At 36.5% G+C, this 23,825-nt stretch overlaps 1 protein-coding gene across 2 annotated transcripts in view; it reads right to left on the bottom strand.

The window, feature by feature from the left end:
* The window catches only part of CDK14 (cyclin dependent kinase 14), a 598,852-nt gene that overhangs the window by 262,490 nt on the left and 312,537 nt on the right, over positions 1–23,825 (bottom strand). For both annotated transcript variants that reach the window (XM_010354653.2, XM_030932371.1), the window contains one exon: positions 19,750–19,873. In XM_010354653.2, the coding sequence (XP_010352955.1) occupies positions 19,750–19,873 (124 nt within the window). The remainder of the gene's footprint in view (positions 1–19,749; positions 19,874–23,825) is intronic.

The raw sequence follows: 23,825 nt of genomic DNA, 5'->3' as shown, positions 1-23,825 counted from the left end.
TTGAAACAACAGATTTGTATAGTTGCAACAGAGACTTCATGGGCAAAAATATTTATTATCTAGCCCTTTACAGAAAAAGTTTACCAACCTCTGGTCTAGCATATCTCCTAAGATAGAACTTTTGTTTTCTATGCAGCATTTTATTATTTGAAATCCTACTATTCTAGATTGACTAAGGTGTGAAAGAACAACAATTAATAGTAAGAAATAAAATGTTTACTTGACTGCTACAGGAAACCAGGGTACTTTCTGAGATGATGAAAGTGTTCTACTTCTTGATTGTGGAGGTGGTTTTCACACTACATACATTTACCAAATTCATTAAATTGTAACTGGAAATTTGATTTTATGTAAAATATAATGCAATAAAAATGAAAACATTTGAAGATAAGTTCACCCCATTTTTATAGTTGGATAATAAAAATATCAAAACAAAAGAAGACGAAAAGGAAAATCAGCAAATGATTTGAGCTATGTGACTTCTGATAGGAGTGTTTCTACAGTTTACCATATAAATTATATAATACACAACAATGTAGAATTTTGAAAACATATTCCTAAATATTATTTACAGTGTCCTATACTTTGAATTATTTATTTATGTGTTTGCTTATTTATTTATTTTTTAAGAGGCAAGGTCTTACTCTGTCATCCAGGCTGGAGTGCTGTGGTACGATCATACCTCACTGAAGCCTTGAAATCCTGGACTTAAGTGATTCTCCTGCCTCAGCCTTCCAAACAGCTAGGACTACAGGTGTGCACCACCATGCCCAGCTAATTAAAAAAAAAAATTGTAGAGATAGAGTATCACAACATTGTCCAGGCTAGTCTCAAACTCTTGGCCTCAAGTTATCCTCCCTTGTTGGCCTCCCAAAGTTTTAGGAACACAGGCATGAGCCACCATTCCTGGCCTAAAATATTTTAATTTAGATGCCAGACACAGCGTGTGTATTCATTCGTGTACCAGGAAGTAAGTGGTAGATCAGGGAGCAGTTAATTATTTTGTGATGGAGAGCATTCTCTTCCTGAGGGCACCCAAGCTGAGGTTTCAGAATCAAAAGGTTTAAGGAATTATTCAGCTTTAGATATATATCAAAAATTAAAACAATGATATGTAACAAGGCTGAACAAACCCATTATCTACTAACAGAATCTCATGACCACAGTGAGTTCGAAAGAAAAAAGAGACAAAAAGCTATAGGAGACCACTCTGTTTTCTACACAAAAGTTTTCTCTTCATTAAAAATCTTAGTAGTACATTTTATGAATATTTTGTGATAAAAGGAAGCAAATGACTGATTCATGTTGGAATATGATGTTACTAGATTTCGATATAAAATCTGTGACCATTTAATGGAAAAATATTTGTTTTCTACTGCACTTCTGGTATCTCACATAAATATCCAGTTTTCTTGAACTTCATTTGGGACAACAAATAAACTGGTCATTGCCTGTTGAAAAGACTCAACAAATTAATAAAATCACATGGCCTTAAAATGCATTTATGTATTGTTAAAAAAATAAAGCAACTATTTTTTTTAAAAAAGAAAAATATATTGTTATGTAAACACACAGAAAAGGGTAAGAAATATGTTAACATGGCTAAATTAGAGAAAGAAGATAGCAATGTTTTTTTTTTTCTTTTTTTTTTTTTTGACAGGGTCTCACTTTGTTGCTCATGCTGGAGTGCAGTGGCACAATCATGACTCACTGCAGCCTCATCCTCCCTCTATTGATCCTCCTGCTTCAGCCTGCTGAGTAGCTGGGACTCAGCTGCATGTCGCCACATGTGGCTAATTTTTAATATTTTGTAGAAACAGGGTCTCGCTATGTTGTCCAGGCTGATCCTAAACTCCTGAAGTCAAGCGATCCTCCCACCTCAGCCTCCCAAAGCACAGAGATTACAGGTGAGAGGCACCACGGCCAGCCTATGTTCTTCTTTATGACTATCTGTGACGTCTATTTTAAAACAAGGCATATATATTCCTTATAATTGTAAAAGCAAATACATGAAAAATCTTACTGATAGATATATTAGTGGGAAAAAAAAAAACCAGAATGCATGTTATTGTTGGTATAATTGCCCAGCATGTAAAGATAGGTATAGATGCAATTAAGGAATTTATAGCTACCATAATCATAAGATAATAAGCAAACATTTCAAGAGTTCTCTTTGGTAATATCTTCTTCCCAATGTTTTAACAATGAATACATCTTGAAAATAACTGTGCATTCTCCTTTTGTATAATGTAAAGACATATTTGAAAATTTGCCTTGAATTTACTTTTAAAAATGACACTTTCTGGAAGCATTAAAATTTGCCATTCCTTTCCCTAATTACCTAGTTTCAGTCACTGGAATGATGACTGCTATGGTCTGAATGTTTACCACCTCTCAAATTCATGTTGAAATTTACTTGCCATTTTAGTGGTATTAAGAAGAGAGACATTTAAAAACTGATCAGGTTATGAGAGCTCCGCCCTCATGAATGGATTAATGGCATTATGGCAGGAGTGGGTTCATCATCTTGGGAGTGGATTGCTTATAAAAAACTGAGTTTGGGCCCCTTTTGTCTCTCTTTCTTGCCCACTCTCGTCCTTCTACCTGCTGCCCTTGGATGACACAGCAAGAAGGCCTTCACCAGATGCTGGCCTCTTGCTCTTGGACATGTCAGCTTCCAGGTGATTGAGGAAATACATTTCTATCCTTTATAAATTACCTAGTCTGTACTATCCTGTGATAGTATCACAAAATGGACAAGACAATACACGAAGAAAGACAATAAAATCTCCATTCCATATAAGGTTGGCAGTCCAAATAACTCTATATTTGTTGAATTTCTTTAATTTTTCATGAGCCAAGCAGTTTACTTTGAAGTTAGCAAAAGTATTTTCAAAGAAATAACCACAAATTTTGTGTATGTATCTATATATTTACATCTGTACCTGGTAGGGAATGGAATAACTTACCTAAAATAATAGTTTTGAAGGAACATTTAAAAATATTAAAACCTAAAACTTAAAGATAATATAGATCACTGAATCCATTCTTATTTTTTTAATTTACAGAAAACAAAACTGTCCATGTAAGTGACTTGTCCAAAATAAAAAAGCTAACTAGTGACGAAGTTAGAAGAAATATTGGACTTCCAATTCCTTGATATCATGCTTTTTAAACTAAATTTCACTGCAAAAGGACCCTGCCTTTTTGCTGCCATCTCTGCTTAAGGGAAGGACTTGCAGAAAAGACACAAGGTTCCTACTTTTCAGCCCCAGTCTTTGCTGTGAGCCTTGGATATCACTCTCCTATCCCAGAGAACCAGTAAATGGGACCAGACTTATTCACTCAGCTTGACCTCCTTTGATCTGTCAACTGGCCCTGTGTGTGAGAAACCGTACACTGCTGGCACCTGGCTCAGGGCTCTGCCATAGTCCCAGGGGCATATCTGGGCAAGGACTAGTCCTGGCCTAAGTCCCGCCTGACTGGCAGCAGGTTCCAGCTGACAGGAGGCCAGAGAAACACATGCTGAAACCCTCTTGTGCCACTGCCCTCACGCCCCAAGGCCTCCTGGGCACTGACTGCCTTTCCAGGGGCACATGATGAAGGGTGGAGCTTGGAGACTGCAACTGGAGTGAGAGCGAGTGCTGGATGGAAACAAGTCTGCCTAGCACAGCCTGCAGGCTAAATAAGAATAAAGCAAGTGGAGCATCAGATCAGCAGCTGCTTCAGAGCCATTTTGGAAAGATGCCGGGAATAAATAAATAATAAAAAATATAACCAAATAATTGCCATCTGTTACTGTTGCTACCACCTTATTGACAATCTACTCTCCAGCTTTGCTGTTCACATGAACATCAACATCTCTGCTCATGGCTACACAGCAAAAGCTCTGTCTTCTGGAATGTTACTAGTAGAGGATTATGAAATATTACCATTACATAAACCTGACTACCTACCTTTACTTATACTGAGCCCTGTCTCTGTCCTTGTCTTAAAGCTTCATGAAATCCTATTTGGACTTTGAAAATAATTCTTTAGGTCTTCCTCTCTAAATCTCCCAAGCAAAAAGTGCAGTGTCCTTTTCTGGTCTCCCATTCTATATAAAGAAGTTACTTGTCATACAATATAATCAGTGATATAAATTGTCTATTTTCTAGTGAGCTGTTTGAAAACAATCTACAGTGCTCTGTTTACATAACTTTTCGACCTGTTATATAGAAAAGGAGACTTATGTGAAGATTTGAAAAGATACTACAGGCAAAGTGCTTACTCCAGTGTCTCACATGAGCAACAACCAATAAGGCTTGCTTATCATCGCCATGTACTATCATTAATCATCATCATTATCAATACTGTTTATAAATCTTTACACCCTAAGGTAGCTGTTGACATGCACTACATGCTAAGTTCACTATTTTTTTTTTTTTTTTTTTGGAGACAGGTTTTCACTCTGTCACCTGGGCTAGCATGCAGTGGCAAGATCATGGTTCACCGCAGCCTCGACCTCCTAGGCTCAGGCAATCCTGGCTAATTTTTTTGTATTTTTTGTAGAGTTGGGGTTTCACCGTGTTTCTCAGGCTGGTCTTGAACTCCTGAGCTCAAGCGATCTGCCTGCCTTAGTCTCTCAAAGTGCTGGGATTACAGACATGAGCCATCATGCCCAGCCAACTGTTATTCTTTATGGAAAACCATATCACATAGTTTAATCACCATGACATAATTGGACATTAAGTTTGATACCAACAATGGTTGGCAAACTCTAAGGTGGTTCCCATGACTCCCTTGCGTATTCATATTTACTTTGTTGTGGAATCTTCTTCCCTTGAGTGTCTGTGAGAGGCTCTCAGTCCAAGAGACTCAAAAAACAATGTTGCCAACAGCCATGTGAGCTCAGAAGTAGATCCCTTCCCAGTGGAGCATTCAGATGAAACAAGAGAAGGCCTGGCTGGCTGTGCGGACTGAAGAGAGACCTGGAAGCAGAGGCACCCAGCTAAGCCATACCCAGACTCTTACCACACAGAAACGGAGATAATAAACCCGTGCTGTTTTAAGCAGCTTATTTTGCGGTAATTTTTTACACAACAGACAGCTAATATACCAACATTTCCCCAACTTATGTTCCACAGAGTCCAAAATTTGTTCTTAATCTAGTAAATCTGGGAGATGTAATGGCAGATTTAATTTTAACAGCAAAAGACCAAGAGCTTTTAATCATTAGCAAATGAACATTGAGATTCTACTGGTTAGGGGGAAATGGGAGAGATGCACATATGCAGCTCACTCCAAACAGATTTGACCAAGGACATTTTTCCTAATTTTAACAATTAGTTTTCATTAATGTATATTCCATGGACCATAATTTTATTTTTCTTTTTTTTGTTTTTACGAAATAGAGACATAGTCTCACTATGTTGGCCAGGCTGATCTCCAACTCCTGGACTCAAGCATTCTGCCCGTCTCAGCCTCCCAAAGTGCTAGGATTACAGGCATGAGCCACTGCTCCTAGCTGCAGACCAGTTTTAGAAATAACTTTTCAGATTCACAGAAGCTGTAGGAGACACAGAAATCCAAAGCCAGCTGTGAATGCCTCAGACAGGAGGCGGAATATGTGCAAAAATGGACAATAGCCATCCCACGAATTGAGGGAAATTATCTGACTCTTCCTAAAAATATCCAAAGATGAAAGTTTCACTTCAAATATTTCTCTAGTCCTTCCTGACCTTTTATTTCTCTAAACCAAACAAGCATTATATTTTTATGAACAAATTATGAAATTGTTTCTCAAGAACATAATTTTCAGCTATGAAGAAGACAAAAGAGTAGTTTTCCTCTCTTATCCCTTCCTTCTCCCATCACATCAGCGATACATATCACCTCTCACCAGCAATGACAGGAACTGTCAGCAGGCTGGAGGCAGAGGGACAGGGCAGCTTGGAGAGGAAGGGAAATGGAGTAAAGTCCAATGAGCACCCTGTTTGGCATCACATCCATCACTTGAAAAGGTGTTGAGTTCTGTTTTTGTTTTTTAATATCTTCCTGCTTTCCAGAAACTTTACTTCTTTGGCAATGAAAAGGCAGACTGGCACATTCTAGAATGTTTTACTACCTTCAACATTTGTGCTTTCAATTTACAGACAGCCCTCTAGAACTGGTGGGTAAAAGTGCTATGTTTAATCTGGCACTCGGCGATTTAAAGGCAATTTCAAATTTGCATTACAATTTCTCAACTTACGTACATTTCAAAGTAAAGTGATACTATGTCTGAATTTTAATAGCGCTAATTCCAATTACTAGTCTAAATTTTATTATTGAGGGAGATCAAGGAGCTCATTTATAGCTATTCTTTGATAAAGTGGTAGATAGCAAAACTTACTTATCTACGATATTCCTATTTAAAAAATCACTGATCATAACAGAAATCAGAACTACTTGAAAACTCTTCATGCTGTTATTTAAAAGATGTACAAGAAGTCATATGATATGATCTTATAAGATTATTTCAAATGAATTATCTTCAAGTCTGAAGACTCAACAGAAATGCCCATGTTAAAATATTGGTCATTCTAATGCCCAGGTAAAGCTAATATTACAAGCACAAATCAATGCTCTCACATTAAAGAGGGGGTAATGAGACCTGCACTCTCTACTCCACAGGATTATAAGGATGAAACAAAGTAAGACCCATGAAAGCACTTCATAAACTGTAATAGGCTATTACTATTATTAGAAATGACTGAAGTTTGAGTCAATTTCGCTTCCTAAAAGCAATCTAATGTCAAGTGCTGCAGATCAAACATTTCTATGATTCAAAAACCAGAATGCTTACAAATGCTGAATTCAGTGTTCAAAAACAAGAATGCCCTCAAACACTGAAGTCTACATCTTGAGCTTGACCAAAAAAAAAAAAAAAAAAAAAAAAAAAAGCAAGCCAAGCTTATCCTGTGTTGTAACACTGCACAGTACAGATGCCCATATCACCCATATCCAAAGCAGACCACAGACATGTCATTCACATAGAAGGTCAAATCCACAGGCAACTTTCAAAATTTAAGAAGTGGACTCCATTTGCTCTCTATAGCCAAGGCTGGCAAAATGTAGGGAACTGATATTTTTATTGTAATGAAGGTTACATGTGACAACATGCTTGATTTATCAATCTGCTAAGGAATCCACAATCTACCATTATTTCAAATCATTCATTTTGGCAATCTATGCATTTTTTCATTGAGGACTACAAGAATACTCCTCATTTATGCATATTTCCACTTATATATGTTTACTCTTGAGATTTAAAGACTAGCCAAATGAACTTTGGCAACAATCTAAGTCAGAAAAAAAAAATACCAAAATATCCTAGAAAACAAGCTATTAATATAATGATCTGTATATTGTTTTCTTACAAACTAATTTTACTGTTGTTACAGAGCAGCAAATCTCTAAAAACTTCAAGAAATCAATATGCCATTTTACATGTAGATTGCTGTGTTACCTGCTAATCTAAAAAGTAATACTTGCAGCAAGAACTACCCTTAAGAGACAGCAAACATTGAAATTGGACAGCAGTAGTACTGTTCATTCCAGATAAGAGCTTACTCTTCTTTAAAGTATACACTAAGGTGTAATTATGCATTTCTTCAGGACTGAATTTTCTCGTGATCCACAAAATTTCTTATCTCACAGGTCTCTCTGAATGAAAATATTTGGCAAAAACACTCAGCTGTTTATGAGAAACAAAAGTACACCAATGGATTCCTGCTTAGCAAACAAAGTGTTCTGTCTCTTAAAGGAATTAACATGAAGTATAATTGTATTCTCAAAGCATGGCGTGAATAATACAAATCTATCATAAAAACTGTTTATTGTAAGAACGATTCCCTTTTATTAAATTATTCTCACTTCTTTGGCCAGGAAAGCTAAACTGAATAGCACTGTGATAAAGAGATACTTTAAAATCTGAACTACAAACCACAGAAAGTTGTTAACATTCACATGTAAAGAACTATTTTTAAAATCGTCCCTTGCCCAGTAATTATACTTTAAAATAGTCAAATAACCATCACCATGAAAGATGCAAGACAATGATTTAAAAATTAGTCCATTTAAAAAAGGCTCCCCCAGGGTCATCCTTGTATAATACAATAACAGATACTCAGAATGGTGACCCCAATACTGTAAGGAAATAATAGAGTAGGAATGCAGGAACCATGTCTCCTTGATGTACCATTGTATACTTGGTCACTAGTATATACTATTTTAATAGTATGCACTCATTAAAAATTTGTTGAATGAAAAATCTATTGAATTCTATTCCTTACCACATAAGAAGGCAAGAAGGTATGTTACACATTTCAGAAAAAAATCATATTAAAAATAAATAGTACTTTGATCATAATTAACATGAAATGTATGTAACTATATATCAGCCAGGCATTTTTCTGAAATTATTTGTATTAAATTTAAAATTATTTTAATAATTTTATGAGGTATACAGTATTACTATTATCATCTACATTTTAAAATGAGTAAATTAAGTTACAGAGAATTTCAGTAACTCACCCAAAGGCACACAACTTGCAAGCAGCAGAGGCAGGATTCAAACTCAGGCATGTGGCTCAGGAATTGGCACCCTACCCATCTGGGGATTTTTTTTTTTTTTTTTTTTTGAGACAGAGTCTCACTCTGTCGCCAAGGCTGGAGTGCAGTGGCCTGATCTCAGCTCACTGCAAGCTCCGCCTCCCGGGTTTACGCCATTCTCCTGCCTCAGCCTCCCAAGTAGCTGGGACTACAGGCGCCCGCCACCTCGCCCAGCTAGTTTTTTGTATTTTTTTTTAGTAGAGACGGGGTTTCACCGTGTTAGCCAGGATGGTCTCGATCTCCTGACCTCGTGATCCGCCCATCTCGGCCTCCCAAAGTGCTGGGATTATAGGCTTGAGCCACCGTGCCCGGCCCATTTGGGGATATTTTACTTTTTATTTATACTTATATTTATATATGTACTTTAGTACTTCTGTTACACTTCCACTTGCGATAGAGCTGTGTGCTGTCTATTTCCAAACTTTGTGTGACACTGTGATTTACTAAGAAATATATATTTGGTCTTCAACCCAGGTCTTCATCCTGGCATAGAGTTCCTAAACTCCTTGTAATTTTCTGAGTAACAGGGGTGATAAGAGCATCTTTTGTTATAGTATTTGGTCTTAGTCCTCAGTTCCTGACACAGAGCTCCTAAGACCCTTAGAATTTTAGTGATGAGAGTATATTTTCTGAATGCTAAGAAAAATGACTGATGGATAGGGGCCCCTAGATAGGATCATGATGGGGATTGGTTGCCAGAAGAACCAAAGCATGATTACAGGGTTGTAATTTGCAGCTCCACCAGTGGGCCTCCAGGGAGGGGCAGGGGGCTAAAGATGAGTTAGTTACCACTGGCCAATCATCTAGGTAATGGAACCTCTATAAAACCCCTAAATGATGGGGTTCAGAGAGCTTCCAGGCTGTGGATACACTGAAGTGCTGGGAAGGTGGTGCCCCTGGAGAAAGTCTGAAAGTTCTTCCTTCCTACCTTGCCCTATGCATCTCTTCCATCTGGCTGTTCCCCAGTCATATCCTTTATAATCAACCAGTAAATATAAGCAAATATGTTACTGAGTAATGTGAGCCATTCTAGCAAACTATGGAACCCAAGGAAGGGGGCGTGGGGACACCCAATTTGTAGCAGGTCAGTCAGAAATACAGGCAGTCCAGGACTTGCAACTGGCATTCAAAAATGGAGGCAGTCTTGCAGGACTGAGCCCTTAACCTATGGGGTCTGTGCTACTGGGTAGTTAGTGTCAGAAATAAATAGAATCTTTAGACACCCAGTTGGTGTCTGTCTGAGGTGTTGGTGAATTGGTTATTGGTGTGGGGAAATAACCCAAAAAGTTAATTTGAAAGTGCTATGAGTAAGAAACAGCACAGTACCACGGAAAAAGTGAAATCTGAAAAGAAAATTTACTCCCATTGGAAGCATCTTGACATTTTTTTGAGCTACTGCCCGGCACTGCTGAGCCCTAACAGGAACACTGTTAAAGCCAATTCAGCCTTCATCTGTCCACAAGGCTTCTCAATGCTTTAATTTGCCCAGGAATATAATTAAAGAGGGTGATTCCTTAAATTACCAAAGCTCTATTCAAATGTATATTCCAACAAGGTTTCCTACCAGTCTACTGTGAGAAACATTCTTTATATCATTTCTTAAAGTTTCCTCAAGACTTGTGAGGTTTGAAACAGAGTGACATCTAGTATTCTGAGTCCCATCGTCCTGACAGGATCCCAGTGCTCAGGTGACACAGGTCATCAGACCAGCATGGCTTACTTTGAACTGAACATCCAGTTAGCACTCCTACCTTCTCACATGTTTGGGGAACTAGCCATGCGTGTGCCAACTAAGTTATTAATATTCTACAGGGTATTACACTGGGGCTCTAAAGACACCGGTAACAATAATATTAGGAATAATAATTTAACACTTACTAAGTAACAGGCACAATGTTAACTTACTTTCCATCTCTGGTCCAAAGTATACATATTTTTCAGATGAGGGGTCTGGATTATATAATCTCTGAGGTTCCTTCAAAACCTAGAGAAAATCTCAGTTTAAAAAGTCTGAAAGTGTCAATATAAAAGGATTTTCTTTTTTTTATATAATTATGAGTGATTTAATTTCCCCACATAGATTTTCTGCCTTTATTCTGAAAAACAAACTGTAACAAAATATTCCCAATGATACGATTCTATCAACAACTGGATGATTTCAAAAGTAACACCATCTCCTGCTTTCAATTCTTTGAGCAAAATGCTTGCATGTCATTATTTATTTTCATTATTTTTTTAGAGACAAGGTCTTGCTATATTGCTCAGGCTAGATTTGGACTCCCGGCCTCAAGCAATCCTACTGCTTCAGCCTCCCAAGTAGCTGGAACCACAGGCACACACCACTATATCCAGTTTATTTTATACTGTTCTTATAATTCTGGTATCAGTGATTTTTATAACAATATGCTCTCAATTGATTATAAGCATGTTGAGACCTTATGGTAACTTTTCAGAAACCATACTAAACATTTTATCTTGAAATCTTGCAATGTTTTTCCATCCTCTGCTTATGCCTCAGTTGTTCCATTCACATGATGTGGGCACTTAATTTAGCCAACTCATTGACCCATTTCATCTACTGCTCTCAACTCTACGGCTGGATCAAAGCACAGTTTCTATATCCAATATGAGATCAAAGCACAGTTTCTACATCCAATATGAGCTGGTTATTGTTTCACAGGGCGGATTTCCACAGCTGACAACTCTACTCCGTAACAGGAATGAACACTTCAATCTGCATTTTTATATCAGTATCCTTTCTGATTAAAAACTAGAGTGCCAAATAACTTGACAGATATTTCATAGGGAGATGTTCCATTTTTAAAGTTTGAACTTTTGCAAAAAGTTGTATTATTTTAGGTCTATAAACTTGATTATTTGCACCAAGATTCCTTTCTAGTATGTGGTAAAAATTAAAGAAAAATGTTTTTCAGACATGTATTTAAAATTAATACACAGCACAGATCATTAGTTCTTAATTGGTTTTAATTTTCCAGTGTTTTCTTCTTTCATTAAAATGAAAAAAGTCCTAATATCCTAAGTTTATCTATTACCACAGAAGAAATTATTCAAGATGAAAAGGACATTTTAAAATATTAATATGCATAAATATGTACTATTTCAAAGCTAAATAAACCAACATATGGCAGGGTTTTTAAAAAAGAAACTAGGGAAAAAAGGAAGAAAGAACACTAATATTGAACTGGTGGCATTAAAGTGAGAAACAAAGATTTAAAATCACAAATTAAAAAAAAACAATGTCTAACCAGAATTTATAGCATGTCTTACATTTCCCATAGTAGTTGGTCAGTTTTTCTTGCTTCCAGTAAAGATTTTAGAAAACATGTGCTTTGGACTGCAATAATTCATTTACTGTCATCCAAGATTTTAGTATAAATCAGGCATATTGACATGTGGTAGTGGAGTCTGGTTTGGGCTGAATTTTAACATGAGCTTTTTAGAAGGTAGAAGAAAAAGAGATGGGTCAGGATCTGTAAAGCAGGAATATTAGGGAATTCCCAAACTCTAAGCTAACTTTTATACGTACTGACTGTCCCCACGAAAACTCAAGTTGAAACTTAATCCCAAATATGGCAGTACTGAAAGGTGGGGCCTTTAAGAGATGCTTGGGTCTTGAGGGTTCTCTCCTCATGAATGGATTCATCCATTCATGGGTATTAATGGGTTATCAGAGAAATGACATTAGTGGCTTTACATGAGCATGCTCAACTCCCTTGCCATGTGATGCCCTGCACTGTCTCAGGACTCTGCAGAGAGTCTCCACTAACAAGAAGGCCCTCACAAAAGGAGCCCCTCAACCTTGGACTTAGCCTCTATAAGAAATATTTTTTTGTATTTATAAATCACAGATTTAGTTATTCTGTTACAAGTAATAAGAAACAGACTAAGATACTTATCTGTATGTTAACAATGTTCAGGTGTAATCACTGTTGCCTTCAATAGCACATGCATTACCTAAAACTGTGATTCATTTCAGTGCTGCTACTGTTAACAACATCTATTAATTCTTACCCTGTAGTCACCATGCCTGCTACTTAAGGTTCCAGTCTTTCTACATATGCAAATATTTTCTAAGGATACGTGGCTATATTTTAACTTACATCCAGTAAGACTTATTTGATTTACTGCCAACAATTCTGCACTCAAATTGTACTGGAAAAAAAAATACATAATGTTTTTGCATACTGAAATCCCTCTGCCTAAGTTTCCATCAATAGTGGAGAATAAGATGATCGGTCCTATGCGTAGCAATTTGTTCTACATTTAAAGATGTCTCGTTACCTCACATGCATGATTTGGCTGAAACTGAACTCTCTTTCAAATTTCCTCATTTCCATGGGTTTGAAGCTGCCATTCTTAGCAATCAAACCCTATCTACATTGCTTCAATCTGGCTTATGGTGACTGAACAGAGAGATTTCTCATAGATGGAATAGTATATGCACATCAGTTGCAGTTCATATACATCCTTCTTGTTCCCATTTACAGTTTAAAAAAACCAAACTATATGAGTTTTTAAAAAGATGTTGGGCCAGGAGCAGTGGCTCACGCCTGTAATCCCAGCACTTTGGGAGGCCGAGACGGGCGGATCACGAGGTCAGGAGATCGAGACCATTCTGGCTAACATGGTGAAACCCCATCTCTACTAAAAATACGAAAAATAGCCAGGCGTGGTGGCGGGTGCCTGTAGTCCCAGCTACTTGGGTGGCTGAGGCAGGAGAATGGCGTGAATCTGGGAGGCAGAGCTTGCAGTGAGCTGAGATTGAGCCACTGAACTCCAGCCTTGGCGACAGAGCGAGACACTCTGTCTAAAAAAAAAAAAAAAAAAAAAAGATGTTCAGGGCAGTGAAATTATTCCCAATGATACCATAGTAATTGAAAAATGTCACCCTAATGTAAAGTCTGGAGTTTGGATGATACCGCTGGGTTAACACAGGTTTATCGACTGTAACACATGTACCACCCTGGCGCCAGATGTTGATAGTGGGGAAGGCTGTGCATCTGGGAAGTGGGTATATAGGAACTCTTTGTATTTTCTGCTTAATGTTGCTGTGAACCTAAGACTCTTCTAAAAAGTAAAGTTTATCTAAAAGGAAAAATGCTCTCAAATATTCATCATTTTAATATGCTTGGGACAATGTTATGTCGTGATAACACAAAACAAAAAGATCCAATATAATTAGATGTCATTATCATTCCTCTTGAATAGAAAATAAAAACTTGTGAAGAGATGAGCAGGATATTAAACAAGATGTAAATGATTAAGGTAACTGATGTTTCAAGATCAGGGAAAAGACAATTTCAAGTATCAACATTCCTTTTCAAAAGAGTTACTACATCTTTAAAGTAATGTGTCAAGGGGAGATAACTTTGTCTAGTTCATGTCAAATAAAAATTATATCTAACATGTAATCTTAACAGTCTGTTCAATAGATTTTAAAATATGTATACTTGCATTTAGAGTTTTAATGACATTCCCTAGAGAAATTACGTAGAAAAAAAGCTCTTTCTTTGGCTCATATTGTATCAATTATTCTAAATACATTCTTTGCTTTCAGATCTACATGAAAGCAACTGCCTAAACTTTGCCTTAAAACTGTTTAGGTGTTAAGATGTTGAAAGGATCTTTTAGAAGTAGATTGATGCTTCATTGGGTATTAAAGGTTTTTTTGCTGTTAAAATATATTCTAAAAGAAAGATACAGTAAAATGGAATCCTGCAGGCCATAACAAATGAGCTAAGTTATATCTAACCTTAAATTTATGACTACAACTTCAATGGTGAATTTCGTGTGTAAATGATTTAAAACATAGGTAAAGGTCTGTACCTTTGGGACTAACAGGCTTTTATCCAGAGACTGTATTTATCAAACTGACAGACTACTCTGCATTTGAAAGAAGGTGATTTATTTCTGTTTACTACTATACCTATGTGAATTCAGAGAAGCACATGACAAGCCATGAACTTACCATGTCCTCTACAGAGTCACATTTCTGGTGTGTTTCTCAAATTAATCTAAAACATGATTTACAATGATTTCCTCTCTCAAATTTAGAGAAGGACCAGCCTGGAAGAGGAAACTATCAACATTAGGAAGGTAAAATTTGAGACCTCTGATGGGAAAGAAACTAATGTGATTTTATTCTATTATAACCACAGAGTTTTTTAACTTTGTTTCTCCACCAGGACAGTCAATAAAATAAGCTAAGTCCTTAAATGCTTATAGCATAGAATTCTTGCTGTCTCTTATTCTCGGGCAACTTTAATCTCATTGTCTTTTGGTATAGTTAGACCATAACCCTTGAAAATAGTGAAAGAATGGCTGAGAAATATGAATAACACCAATATCATCTTGCAGAAATTCTACAGACTCATCCATTTTGCTTCAATCTCATTTATATGGAAAAATATCTTTTAAGTTTTCATACTATTATACTGCAAATGACCTTAATTTCTTGGTGAATTTATTTATGCATTTACTTGTCTTGCTTCAATAATTTTCTTTTAATGTGCTCTCAATGCTTATTATAGAAGCAAGGTTCTCATTTAAATTTCCAAAAGATGGAATCAAAAATTAGATTCTAGGGAGGGATATTAAAGCATTGATCCCAGGTTTAATGGACAGATTGTTTTTTTACTCACCAGCAAATATCTGGTCATTAGAAAATAAGTTGATAATTTCAGAAATGTACAACATAAAAAGCCAGTCGTAAAAGGACCTTAGAAAGTATATGTTCAAGCTCTTGTTTTTCAGTCAAGGAGTATAAGGCTCAGAGGGGGATAAATGACGGCTTGAAAGTCACAAGATAGTTAGGGACAGGGTTAAGTTCTCTGAACTCAATGTTAACATACTTTGCTCTCAAGAACAGTACATTTAGACAATCAGAGGTTACAGAGTAGAAACTTCAAATCCTATGCATCTTATATATGTTTACATTCACTTAGTGGTGTTTATTTTGGCAGCCTAAGATTACATAGTAAATACCAAGTGAGTGTGTAGGGTCTATGTGTAAGAGCCTCAGAGCAATCCTGAGGCTTTAACACTATCTAAGGCCATCTAATTCCATCTACACTCTTCATCATGCATGGCCACGACAGCACTGAGGAAAAGAAAATTATTTTATAAACTATGAGTTTGCCAAAACTAATCAGACAAAACTTAGTAAATTCAGGTGGGTCTTGGTCTTTAGACTAATACTCAACTTAGTCATGTGTATTTTTTATTCATTCAATCAATATTTACTGAACATCCATGTGCTAAGCATGGTTCTAGAGATAGTGCAAACAACAGTGAGCAAAACAGGTCAAGTTCCTGCCTTCATGGGACTTCCAATTAAGCAGTGTAAGCAAAAACTAAATAAACAAATGAACAAAATAATTTCAGAGCTTGAGAAGTATTATTGAAGAAATTAGACTAGACAATAAGAATGGGAAAGATTTTATTTTCGGAAAGGGGACCCCTTTGAAGAGGTGACATGAACTATAACCTCTATGGTGAGAAAAAGGCAGCCGCATGAGAAGCAGAAGCACGAGCATCCTAAGCAAAAGGAAAGGCACACTGAAAGCCTCTAGTGGAAACAAGTTTGGGGTTTGGCTGCACCACAGTATACAAGAAGCAACAAGGTGGTAAAGACACAGGCTATACAAGGGATTTGGAATATTTTTCGGGTAAATTATGTAAAGATGAACCATCTTTTAGGAAATGAGTCTGAATGCCCCCATATAATTTTATCATTTTATTATATCCAGGCAGAGTAAACCTCTGCATTAGGAAAGCCATAGTGTTTATAAATCATGTGTAATTTACTTATTCAAAATGCATATAGAAAATAAGGCTCAGGGTAAGGGTTTAAATATGACTTTCCTTACAAGAAAAAAGAATAGTTACAGCATTTTGACCACCTGGAATTCAGAGCTGTATACTGTTTAAAGCTGAAGGGTCTCCAAATTCACTATCATCTGGTTTACCTCATCCAGCAGGTAAAGTCTGTTAAGGTTGAACTCACTCATTACTACTGAATTAGTCAAATGACAAAGTGTTCTTTATGTGATGCATATTTTTGTACTAGTGTAATCTATTTACATAGCATGGGTGTCATCTTTGTTATATATAGAAAATAGCATACAAAAATGATCAATAATTTCCTAGCTTAGGCAGCCCTCTAAGAGAAAATATCCATATGTATAAATACAAAGGCCCTGGCCACCTGAGATTGAAGGATATGAATCAAGCATCTGAATTCCAGGTTTGCAACCAGCAACCTGTATGTCCAAGCCTGGGCAAGATTCTAACCCTCTCTGAATCTCCTCTCTCTCAAAAATATAGGTTAGTATACATTCCTAGCTTGAAGAGACAATGAAGCAAGAATTTCTAAGTGTCTAGCGCATAGAATAAAACTCAATAAATTTTAGTCTTTTCACCTCATATATTTTTCTAATAAAAGTAGTGTCATGTACAATATGAGAACTACAATCATGCATTATATTTGTCTCTTTTAGTCAAAATTTTATGGTTTTGTTCACATAAGGAAAAAAGGTAAGACAAAGAAACCATTTTTAAAGCTCCTCACATATCAAACACTGAATTAAGACCTTGTGTTTTTAAGTGGTTTGCTGCCTGGAACCATCCTATTCTGACTGTCTAACTTCTCTACAGTTTCCACTGTGTTTCCTTCATCTCAGACACACAAACATGCCCAAACACAGTAAATCACAGTTAATTGCACATCTTAAATTAAAAGACAAAAAAATCGCACAATTAATTGGGGGAACTTGTCAGTTGGTGCATGAATCTTGCTTACTACACTCTGTGCACAGGATGCAAGCCAAGTGCATGTTCCAAGCTGGATGATTCAGTCCATGCCTCTGAGGAGAGGTGCATGGGCACGATCCTTCTGCACAGCCGTCTGGTCATAAGAATCAAATGCTTTAAAACACTCCACATTGCAATTGCTGTATCAATAGTTATCCCTACAAGGATGTTCAATACAGGACTGAGCATAATAGTAAAAAATTAGAAAGAGCTAAAATGCTCATTAATAAGGGACTGAATAGAGATTAGGTTTGGCCATTAATGGAAAAAATCTAAGCTGTTACAAATGATTTTGTCAATCTTAATAACATAAGAAAATATTCACGACATACTATTTGAAAAATGCTTACAAAATAGTATATTTCTATTTTTGAGGCTATGTGTTATGCAAGTGAAGCAAGAAGAGAGAGAAAGGAACAGGATAAAGCTACTGGGAAAATAAACAATAAAAATGTTAACATTTGTCATCTCTGAGTTGTTTATACTTTGTAGTTTTTCTAATTTTCTAAAAAAATCATCTACATTTAAAAAAATATATTTCAATTTGTTTTTGAATCTGATATTTTAAAATGTCAGTTTCAAAATAAAGATCCATAAGAATCTTTTAAGATAAACTTACCTACTACAATGAAAAACATCAGCATAAAATTTAAAAAGAATTCCTAGTAAGCGCAAACATACAATCCTATTGTATCCTTGGTTATACAGACAAAATGTATAAAAATGTATTTTATAAATATACAACAAATGCATGTTCATACAATTAAATGCTCAATACAATAATGCATTTCAACATATACCTTACAGTATATTAACATACCATAAGAAAATCATTATAAATACTTTTTCATTTCCTGACACTGACCAACTACAAACTATATTCACAGTAAGCCAATAACATGGAATTTGAGAAACTGCAAATCTTCTCTACTCCATCCACTACTCTCCCATTATTGTCTACCCTATTATAAAAAGATTTTATACCCAGTCGCCTAGTGTAATTCTAATGCTAAAATCTGGCAATAAATGATATACACTAATGTGCACAGAATTTCTTCATTTTTATCAAAGTAGAAAATGACAAAGTTTTATAATATATTATATCACTACTCAACTAGTCATACTAACTTTTGCTTTATTTCATTTTTCAAATAAAACAATTTTAAAATTCAACAAAGTAGATTCATTCCAAAGGTATTCAACAGTCTGCTAACCTTGAAATAAGAAACAAATATTTCCTGCCTTCTTTTATTTAATGGGGGGTGGAGAGGGAAAAGATAATCATATTCCAGCAAAAGCCCATCTCAACCTCAGGCATCTTTATGTCCCAAGGGTAATATTTTCATTCCATTCTTAATGGAACAAATTTCTAATCAGAATATGTATTCAAAAATAATTGAGGCAATGCAATGTCAACATGTTATGCTGCCATCAGGCATCCCGCGGTGCTCAGCATCAACACAATCTCTAGTGTGACAGAGAGCCTGGGCAATGCAGAAACGTCAGACTTGATCAAGGGAAGGGGAGCTAGCAAGGAGCATGCAATGGTTTTGCTTCCCTTTGGATGCTCAAACACGGTGTTTGGAGGAAAGCTTCTATGCTAGAGGAAGACAATCTCAAGACTTCTAAGGAAGGAATGACTTATAATGCTCACTCCAGAACCTCAACTTTTAAATAGTAATAAGTGTCTATTTTTGCATTAATACTGAAAATACTTGAAACAACAGTCAATTCTGGGAAGGTTAACATTACACCTAGATTTCTAGTTACTAAAGAAAGCCTCAGGGCAACGTACATTATTGTACATATCCTGCAATCCTCTGAAAAGGTCCAGATGTTTAAATTTAGGTTTCTCCAAGTTTGGTAAAATATTAGTAATTGTTGAAGCTGCGTGGTGAGTAACTGAAGTTCATTATATTATTTTTTTCTACTTTTGAGTATATTTGACATTTTCATAATAAAAGTTTCAAAAAATAGATTTTCACTCAAGGAGCATATATTTTATGTTAAAAATTTTACTGACTTTTCCTTTGGAAATACGTATTACCAAGATCTGATTTACGTTTATTATTAAAGACTCTAACAAGCAGTCTGAATTTTATAAAACTCCACAAAGCATATTTTATGCTATCATAAAAAAAGAAAAAATTCTTCATTCCAGAAAAAAAAAATTACCATGATCTATGATGACAGAAGAAGTGCACCTAAACAAATGCAGTGCCACCATCTGCCTGGCATTCTCACAGTGTGACAAAATAGACTGGTAATTAACTGCTTTCCTACCGAAATCTGCCAGCTTTAACTCCCCCGTGTCACTGATAAGAAGGTTCTGTGGTTTCAGGTCTCTGTGCAAAATATAACGCTGGTGGATGTAAGACAGCCCTCGCAGCAACTGAAATAAAAACAACTGAAAAAATAAGGAGACAAAGGTTAAAATCAGAACACAGATAAACGCCAGTTTCTACATACAGTCTCCTAAGTACTTGTATTGATATTTAGTGAAAATGGATAACCATCACCAAATTTTCTACCAAATTATTTCAACAGAATGTGAGATTTTTAGAATGTAAATTCCTAATTCATTTAGAAGTAAATCTAGGAATTTCTAACAACCTATTATATCAACCCCAGAGTGATACTTCCTCAGCCAGAGACATCTATACTCCAATTACTGTTCTTTAAGCAAAATGTAAATAATCAATTTTTTTATAATTGATTTAGTCTTCAGGACTAAAATGATGTTTGAAAGGAAAGGAAATTTATTCATAATATTATAGAAATTAAAAAAAGAACTGTTTACCAAGTTTATATCAATATACACATATTTAATTCCATATAAATAACATGAACATGGTACCCATAAATTCACCCATTAACATGCTTTAAGGAATGGAAAGATAAGATGATTTGAAATAATTAAAACAAAAACAGTCATATTGTCTAATTAATACTGCATTATAATTATACTGCTTTTGCACATATGGTCATAGAGATTAGGCTGCTGCTTAAAGATAGGCATGTACCACCTTCACTAATTTCAGAGCAAACCCATCCTAAAGGGAAAGGAAACACAGAAAACAGGAAAGTCAAGAACTCAAGAGTGATACTTTTGCAAGAAATAATTTCAGAAGTGATTAATAGCCTTGTCTGTGAAGTTTCATATTGGATCATACCAAATGTTTCTATTTCGATAGCAAAAAAGTGTGATTCACTAGGCTTCCCAATATTCTTCTTCTGAAAAAAGAGAATATTTTTAAACAATTTACTTGCCAAAATAACCCTAATAGACATTTTTAATCCATCTCCTAAAACAAAAACAAATGTTCTTACTTTTAAGTACCACCAATATTCTAGTCTATATAACCAGTTAGTAACCAAAGGCAGTTTCAGGGCAATTTTCAATGAATTGTAAAAGATGAATGATAGAAAGATTTTGAAATATTTGAATAGAAAAGATTGGCAACTTCCTGAGGGCCCTGGAAGGTGGCATTTCTGGAATGTTCTGACTAAGCAGGCACTTTGAAAGCCAAGTGAATTTCATTACAGGGGATACCTTGAAATAACAGTAAAGCTAATTTATCTCAAAATCTTTGTATGTGACAATATGCATGGGGCAGTAAAGGCTTGAGATGATTATTCCAGAGTCTAAGCAGCAGAAAATAGAAGTCTGTTCTGTGTTGGTCAAGATTAAAAGACTAGCTCAAGAATCCCAGGATGCAAATATCTCTCTGGATTTGTCCTCTCAACCCTTCCTGTACAACAAACAGAAAGACTCGAGTTCACACCATCACTAGCAGCTGCCAGCCTCATTCTTCACTTCCAATACTCCCTGCATCCTGAAGCTTAAAGCTTACAACTTCTAAGAAAATTCATACTCCTTTAGTTTAGAAGGAAAGAGGGAAAAATAAAGCCACTTTGTGTTATCAAAGTCTTTTAAAAAACCGAAACAAAAACACGAAGGCAAACCACATAACAAACTTAATTTTAAAAATAAGTTGATTTTGAATGGAAACAGCCATTCTGCAAAATGCTACCTGATCTTTGGGACCTAGCAGAGTCTTATCAGAATGTAACTGTTGAACCATGGCAATGCATTTTAATTTAATGAATATATAACACTACGTGCCAACTGCTGTTCTATACAGTTTATAGAATATTACTTCATTTAATTTTAATGAAGTAGGTACTACTATTAACCTCCATATTAGTAATGAGGAAACTAAGTGTAGTTTCTCAAGATCACACAACAATTAAGTGGCAGAGCCAGGACTCAAACCCAGAGTCTGATTCCAAATTCTCTGCTCTTAACCATCTCACCATCTGACTCATCATCTTGGCCAGAAATCAACATCAGCAGGCAAAGCACTGCTAGAGAACTGCTTCCTCCAATGAACAGAATAAAATCTGGGCATCTAATAACATGGCCTCCAAGGCCACTGAGCTGAACACTGATTCCAACTGAGGGGCTCAGGCATTATTTTTTGGGGGGTGCGGGCTCAGGCACTGTTACCTATATTCCCCGGCTCCAAGAAACCTTGCCCACCTCAACACTCAGCACGCTGTTCTCCATCCTTGTACTTTTTTTTTTTTTTTTTTTTTTTTTTTTGAGACCGAGTCTTACTCTGTCACCCAGGCTGGAGTACAGTGGTGCGATCTCGGCTCACTGCAACCTCCACCTCCCGGGTTCACGCCATTCTCCTGGCTCAGCCAGGACTACAGGCACCCGCCACCATGTCCAGCTAATTTTTTGTATTTTTAGTAGAGATGGGGTTTTACCACTTTAGCCAGGATGGTCTTGATCTCCTGACCTCGTGATCTGCCCGCCTTGGCCTCCCAAAGTGCTAGGATTACAGGCGTGAGCTATTATCCTTGCCTCTCCTCGGCCGGAAAGGCCTTCTCTTCCCTTTGCCTAGTATTTTCCATGCATTCCTTAGGTCTCTCCTCAGGAACTGCTCCTCCCTAGAGTTTCCCTGACCACCCCTGCAAGCCCTTGTACCCCTACAGGTCTGTGTGAGGTGCTCCTTCTCCGTGCTCCCAGGGCAGTCTCTGCATATGTCTATCACAGTATGATACTTATCCTAGCACCCGCCGGCTGTCTGCTTTAACTATCTTTATAACTCGGGTAATAGGTGGCACTCCTACACCAGTAATGTGAGTACTGACCTGAATTTAGAGACATCTGGATGGCAGCAGATAAAAACAAATAACAGGCACCTTGGAATGGAATTCTCTAGAAGCTAGGGGCACACGTAGGTAAATCAAGCAGTTCCAAAAAACTCTTCGGTAATACCTTTAGTAATTAGTGAAAATATATAATCTTCATGCTAATCTAGAAGCTATTCAAATAAAATGCCATATTAAAGGAGATTTAAAAAGCAGTACTAGAGAAAAAAATGCCACTATACACTCAAATTCCAAGTGTATACATGACAAATGAAGCTCCAAACATGACAAATACAGCCCCAAACAAATGTCAGAACAAATCTCCACAGCATAAATTCACTTAGGGTTTATTAAGTGCCAACCATATGTGCTAGGTGCTGTTATGCAAGAGGGATGCCAAGAGGAATAAGATATAAGATGTGGTCCCTAGACTCGAGGAACTCACAGCTATCTTGGTATGACAGACACACAAACAGATCATTGTGACTTAGAGATCTGTATTTTAACAGCAACGCAAACTGAGCATATTGAAAGCACAGAAGAGGGTGGATCTAACTACAATAAAAAAAAAAAAGTAGTAGAATTGATTCAGCTGTTACAAGAAGAATAGCCTGGGAGAAGGGAACGAATCACAAGAAACTTGCCACTCTGAAAACAGAATTCATTACGTGTAAAATTTCAAAACGAAACTGAGTTGAGCATTCAGTAGACACAGAAGTTAAAATGTTATGACAAACCCCTTAACATTCTGAGGGAAAACACTGAGAAGACCAAGCAAGCAGGTATAATATAAATTCTGAGAAAGACAATATATGAAACTGTAAACCTACCAACTCGACCTCATAAAATTAACTGTGGCAAGGGGACCATCAACTTTCTGAAAACCATTAGAAAACTTTTACATTGGAGCTCAAAGAAACTGATACCCTCAGAATGGCACTTTGACATGCTGAACTGAAGAAGTCCGAAGGTCTCTTTGACCTTCTGCCCCACTTCCCATCTCTGCCCCTGTCTCTCAATTCTCTGTCTCTCCCAAAGCACAGGATGAAGTTGTTCTCTGAAGTCCCCTTAACTGCCTAAAATCTGGACCTGCCAAAGAAGAAAACAATTACCTCTGACCCCTTTCCTAGTTTCCATTAACTGAACTCTTATCCTAGGAAGAAAGACTGAAGTCTGTTAACACACCTGGACAGACT

This window comes from Rhinopithecus roxellana, chromosome 6 (genome assembly GCF_007565055.1).
Source record: "Rhinopithecus roxellana isolate Shanxi Qingling chromosome 6, ASM756505v1, whole genome shotgun sequence".
Lineage (NCBI taxonomy): Eukaryota > Metazoa > Chordata > Mammalia > Primates > Cercopithecidae > Rhinopithecus > Rhinopithecus roxellana.
This window is presented reverse-complemented; position numbering and strand designations above follow the sequence as displayed.